The sequence below is a fragment of the Apteryx rowi genome, unplaced genomic scaffold (genome assembly GCF_003343035.1).
Source record: "Apteryx rowi isolate R43461 unplaced genomic scaffold, aptRow1 scaffold_1447, whole genome shotgun sequence".
NCBI classification, from domain to species: Eukaryota; Metazoa; Chordata; class Aves; order Apterygiformes; family Apterygidae; genus Apteryx; species Apteryx rowi.
The window spans coordinates 6,216-8,232 of NW_020447694.1; the positions used below are offsets into that span (position 1 = coordinate 6,216).

The 2,017-nt window shown below is 64.8% G+C and overlaps 1 protein-coding gene across 1 annotated transcript; it reads left to right on the forward strand.

The window, feature by feature from the left end:
• Positions 1-4: 4 nt before the first annotated feature.
• SYCN (syncollin) lies at positions 5-400 on the forward strand. The gene has a single exon (XM_026058244.1). The coding sequence runs from the start codon at positions 5-7 to the stop codon at positions 398-400; it is 396 nt and encodes a 131-aa protein (XP_025914029.1).
• Positions 401-2,017: the final 1,617 nt, after the last annotated feature.

A 2,017-nucleotide genomic window follows, 5' to 3' on the forward strand; every position in this document is an offset into this window, starting at 1 on the left:
GGCGATGGCGGCGCTGGCGTTGGCGGTGCTGGTGGCGGCGGTGGCGGTGGCCGGGGCCCAGTGCCCGGCGCCGGCGGATCTGCGGGCGGCCGACGGCTCCCGTATCTGCGCCCAGCTCTACGCCGACAACAGCCCCTACTACGACCAGTGCTGTGCGGGGGCCACGCTGGTCGTGAACCCCGGCACCGACGTGCCCTACATGCCCAGCTCCTGGGCCGGCTCCGTCTCCTCGCTGGTGGTGGCCACCCGCTGCGAGCTCACGGTGTGGGACAAGGCCGGCAAGAAGGGCCACAGCCGCCACTTCAGCGCCGGCGCTGTGCCCCGGCTCCAGGAGGTGCGCCGGGGGCTGCTGGGCAACTGGAACGACGCCATCAAGGGCTACTACTGCAAGTGCAACTGAGCCGGGGTGGCGCRGGGCAACACGAGCCAACGGGAGTCAACATGGGTCAACACAGATCGACACGAGTCAACATGGGCTGACATGGGTCAACATGAGTCAACCTGAGTCAACACAGGTCAACACGAGTCAACACAGGCTAATACAGGTCAACGCAGGTTGACATGGGTCAACATGAGTCAGCCCAAGTCAATGTGGGTCAACACAAGTCAACGTGGGTCAACACACATCAACACGAGTCAACGTGGGTCAACGCAGGTCAACGTGGCTGATGTGTCAGCGCAAGTCAACACGAGTCAATGTGGACCAGCACAGGCCAACACGAGTTGACGTGGACTGACGTGAGTCATCACGGGTTGACACGGGCTGACACGTGTCACCATGGCGGCACCAGACCCCGCCTCCCTGCCCCGTGCCAATAAAAAGCCTCGAAGCTGTGGCTCTCACCTCGGGGGGAGTTTGGTTGGGGGGGGACAGGACACGGGGAGGGGGACACGAGCGTGCAAGACCCTCGTGCAAGGTCATTGGTCCTCATGAGAGCGGGTGGGGAAACTGAGGCAGGTGACTGGCAGCCCCGGGGCATCTTTGGGCCAGGCAAACCCAGGTGTCCGGGCTGGTCACGCAGTGTCCCTGTCCCCCGCAGCGGGACCCAGGCGTCCGGGGTTGGGGAGGCGCGCGGAGACGCTGCTGTGGGTGACGCGGGTGTGCACAGCGCTGGCGGCCGTCACCGCCTCCCTCGTCGCGTGGGCAAAGCCAACGAAGCGCACGCCGGGGCCCCGTGCATGGGCGGCACACGCGCTGGGGCACACGCGYGTGCACACACGGGGACACGGGCCTGCGTCCGTGAACACGGGAGGCGTGAACACGGGAGCAGGCACACGCGAAMGTGCACACATGAGCAAGCACACGTGTGCACGCACACGCAAGCAGGCACACGTATGTGGTGCCAGGCRCCGGCCCGGGTGGTGGCCCCGTCGTGGGGCCCTGGGTGCTCAAAGTGCACCAGGATGTGGCACCCCGCCACAGCCCCGGACACCCCACGTCACCCCGTGACAGCCTGTGTCACCCTGTATCGCCCTGCGACACCCCATGTCAGCCCATGTCACCCCACAACACCCCATGTCACCCCATATCACCCTGTGACACCCCGTGTCACCCCATGACACCCCATGTCACCCCATGACACCCCGTGTCACCCCATATCATCCTGTGACACCCCGTGTCACCCCATGTCAGCCCATAACACCCCATGTCAGCCTGTGTCACCCCGCAACACACCGTGTCAGCCTGCATCAGTCCACGAGAGCCCTGTGATGCCCCGCTCCGGCCCCAAATACCCCACGTCAGCCTGTAACACCCTGTGTCACCCCCTGTCACCCTGTATCGGCCCGCACACGCGTTCAGCTATGTGCACACATGCAGCTACACACGTGCAACATGCAGTACGCACATGTGCTACACATGTGCACGTGCACAACCACCCATCTAACAGGGAACTGCGTGTACCTCCCTCCTCCTCCTCCTCCTCYTCCTCCTCCMCCWMSKMGGRRSSMMSSMGKCSSMSSSKCCCCCMCCCCCCCCCCAAAGAAAAAACAAACAACCCACGCCGGACACTTGTTT

Bases quoted from the DNA above. Each gene is read 5' to 3' on its own strand.
- SYCN (XM_026058244.1), top strand. From the start codon at position 5: ATGGCGGCGCTGGCGTTGGCGGTGCTGGTGGCGGCGGTGGCGGTGGCC.